Below are 2,946 nucleotides of genomic sequence, written 5' to 3' on the forward strand. Positions count from 1 at the left end.
TGCCTTATATTATATTATATTATATTTATTATTTTGAATTATGTGATCGCGTGTGTGCCTGTGTTTGTGCCCACACATACAGGTACTCACAAGCCATAGCATGCATGTAGTAGTCAGAGGAGAACAACCTCAGATGTTGATTCAAAGCCTCTTTTTTTTTTTTTTTTTGGTTGTTATTTTCCAATTTATTTAGGCCTGATCATTAGCAGTCGGACTGAAGGTCCACGTTAATCCAAATGAGTTTAACACAAGGGCAGTTTGAAAGGAGGCTCCTGTGTTGAAGAGAGGAGCTGCTAAGCCTGACAGTAGCCCTAGTCTTGCGGTGACACCACAGTCAAGGTCACTGACAGAGTGAAGGTCCTCTGCCTTCACACCAGGAGGTTCTGAGCAGAGCAAGGAAACAAGGAAGAGATTCCATAAGTCTGAGCATCCCAACAGGAAGCTGAGTGGCTGACGGAGAGCAGCAGTGTCAGCCTCCCATGGATGGTCAGGGCAGTGGGTGCACAAGCTTGCCACCCACTGCATGAGCAGACACTGGTGCTCGGCTGCGACTGCTGACTTTCATCCAAGAAGTTCTTTGGTCTTTGCTGCCAGACGCCGGCCCAGCTCTGCCACGGTGTTGTCCGCCATTTGGCTGATCTGCTTCTCGATGAGCCTAATGGTGTCCTCCAAGGTTTTGTCCTTTGACTTCTTCAGTTTATTTATTGCATTAGTGCGAACCTTCCGTAAATTTTCTTTGGCTTTGTTGGTGTTCTGTTTGGCCGGTTTCACCAGCATTTCTTTGTGTTCCCTGGTTACTTTAGGAATGGGTACCCGAATTAGTGTTCCTTCCACTTCTGAGTTCAGATTCATTCCACTTTCTCGTATAGCCTTGATAGCTGCAGCTGTACACTCTGGGAAGCTGGCCATATTCACCAGAATCAACTGTGGCGACTTCATGGAGATCTGGCCAGTCTGGTTTAGAGTGAGCTTCCCATCAGCAGTTACCACAGTAATATGATCAAGGGATCCTGGTGCAGTCCTTATGTTGAGAGTCTTATTGAAATTATCTTTAAGTGCTTCTATCACAGATTTCATTGTCTTCATCCACCTCTTCCAAGCTGATTATGTCCTCAACCAAGGCAGTGTTAATGTTTACTCTGGCCTGGGGCTGTCCTTTCCCTTTGGCTTTGGCCTTCTTGGTTGCAAAATGGCGAACTGGCACTGCTGGGTAGGCTGAGTACTGTATATGGTCGTGTTGTCTTCCACACACTGTCTTCATGGGAACTTCTGAAACAGGTCTGCTCAAATCAGCCAGGTAACTGCGAAAGGCAGGGTGCAGTAGGCAAATGCATCTTATTCCCACAGCCATGATGGAAGAGAATCCTCAGAAGCAGCCGCAGCTACAGCCGGGATTATAGAGAAACACACGCAGGACCGATCCAAAGCCTCTTGTCTGTTGGTGTGTAGCCCAGGCTAGCTCAGCAGCTAGCTTCCAGGAATTCTCCCCGGCCCTTCCTCTCCTCTCTCTCTAGGAGTGTTGAGATTTTGGACACGCACTACCATGTCCCTGTGTTACGTGGGTTCTGGGGATGGGATCCCAGGCCCTCACATTGCACAGTAACTGCTTTACCCAGTCAGCCAACTCCCTAACCACTTAGTAATTTTTGTCAAGTCAATGGCTTCATTAGCAGAGCAGACCGATGGTTAGTTCAGTCCCCTTCCTGACCCCGTCCACTGGGGAAGATTTCTTACTAGGGCAGAGGTATTTTAAGATTTCAAACACCCAAGTGGATTATACCTTTAATTTTACTCAGGTATCCATTTGACTTCCAAACTGAGGACCAAGAGAGGGCTTTCCGGACTCCTGGAGGATGCAGACTTTCTCCAGTTTGTGGACTCTCCTCCCAAGCTCCCTTCTCCATGTGTCTTTAAGTGGAACAGTGGAAGCATTGGAAGAGGGTTATGAAACAGAGATGATGCAGTAAGGTTAGGCTCTGGCTTTGCCTTCCTTCTTCCTCCTTCTGCACAGGGGTCTGATTCTCAGAACTGGACCAAAGAGACAAGAGAAACTGCAGTAAACCACCTGGTGCAGATGCTACTCCAGGTATGTCCACCCTGGGATCATGGCCTCTTGCCTGTCACCCAGGATGTTTATGAATGTGGCCCAACAAAACACTGTGTGTGTGTGTGTGTGTGTGTGTGTGTGTGTGTGTGTGTGTGTGTGAGAGAGAGAGAGAGAGAGAGAGAGAGAGAGAGAGAGAGAGAGAGAGAGAGGAGTATGTGAATGTGTGAGGATGATCCGTATATGAATGTGTGTATATGTGTGTGTATAAGTTTTTGTGAGTGTGACTCCGTGTGTATGAGTGTGTGTATGTGTGTGTGAATGTGTATGTGACTGTATGAGTGTATTATGAGTGTGTATGCATGTGTGTGAGTGTGACTCTGTGTATGAGTATGTGTATGTGTGTGAATGTGTGTGACTGTATGTATGAGTATATGTATAAGTGTGTATGAATGTATATGAGTGTGGCTGTGAGTGTGTGTGTGTGTGTGTGTGTGTGTGTACATGTATGTGTGTGTGCATATGAGTGTAGTTACCCACAAAGGCTAGAAGATGGCATGAGCTCTTGGAGCTGGAGTTACAGGGAGGTTGTGAGCCACTTGGCATGGGTCGTGTGAACAGAGCTTAGTCCTCTTCAAGAACAGCAGATACTCTAAACCACTGAGCTGTCCGTCTAGTCCCGAGTGTCTTTGCTTTGTTTCCTTGTTTGTATGGTGTAACACACCCTGCCCATGGGGACTGTCAACAGATATCGGTCCATAAGGGCAAAGGAAGCAGAGAAGATGGACTGGACTGGGGTACAGAAGCCCCATGAGCAGTGAGTACATATAGGACTGGGGGGTACAGAAGCCCTGTGAGCAGTGAGTACATATGGTAAATGCTGACACCCGGACCAGCTTCGG

General features: G+C 47.3%; 1 protein-coding gene across 1 annotated transcript; it reads right to left on the reverse strand.

Moving 5' to 3' along the window:
• Window positions 1-372: 372 nt before the first annotated feature.
• Window positions 373-1,372, reverse strand: LOC116907501 (ribosome-recycling factor, mitochondrial-like). The gene is given in 2 exon segments (XM_032910496.1): window positions 373-1,077; window positions 1,079-1,372. Coding segments are annotated over 2 exon segments (789 nt in total). The 5' UTR covers window positions 1,352-1,372; the 3' UTR covers window positions 373-561.
• Window positions 1,373-2,946: the final 1,574 nt, after the last annotated feature.

This window comes from Rattus rattus, chromosome 8, assembly GCF_011064425.1.
Source record: "Rattus rattus isolate New Zealand chromosome 8, Rrattus_CSIRO_v1, whole genome shotgun sequence".
In the NCBI taxonomy this organism is placed as follows: domain Eukaryota; kingdom Metazoa; phylum Chordata; class Mammalia; order Rodentia; family Muridae; genus Rattus; species Rattus rattus.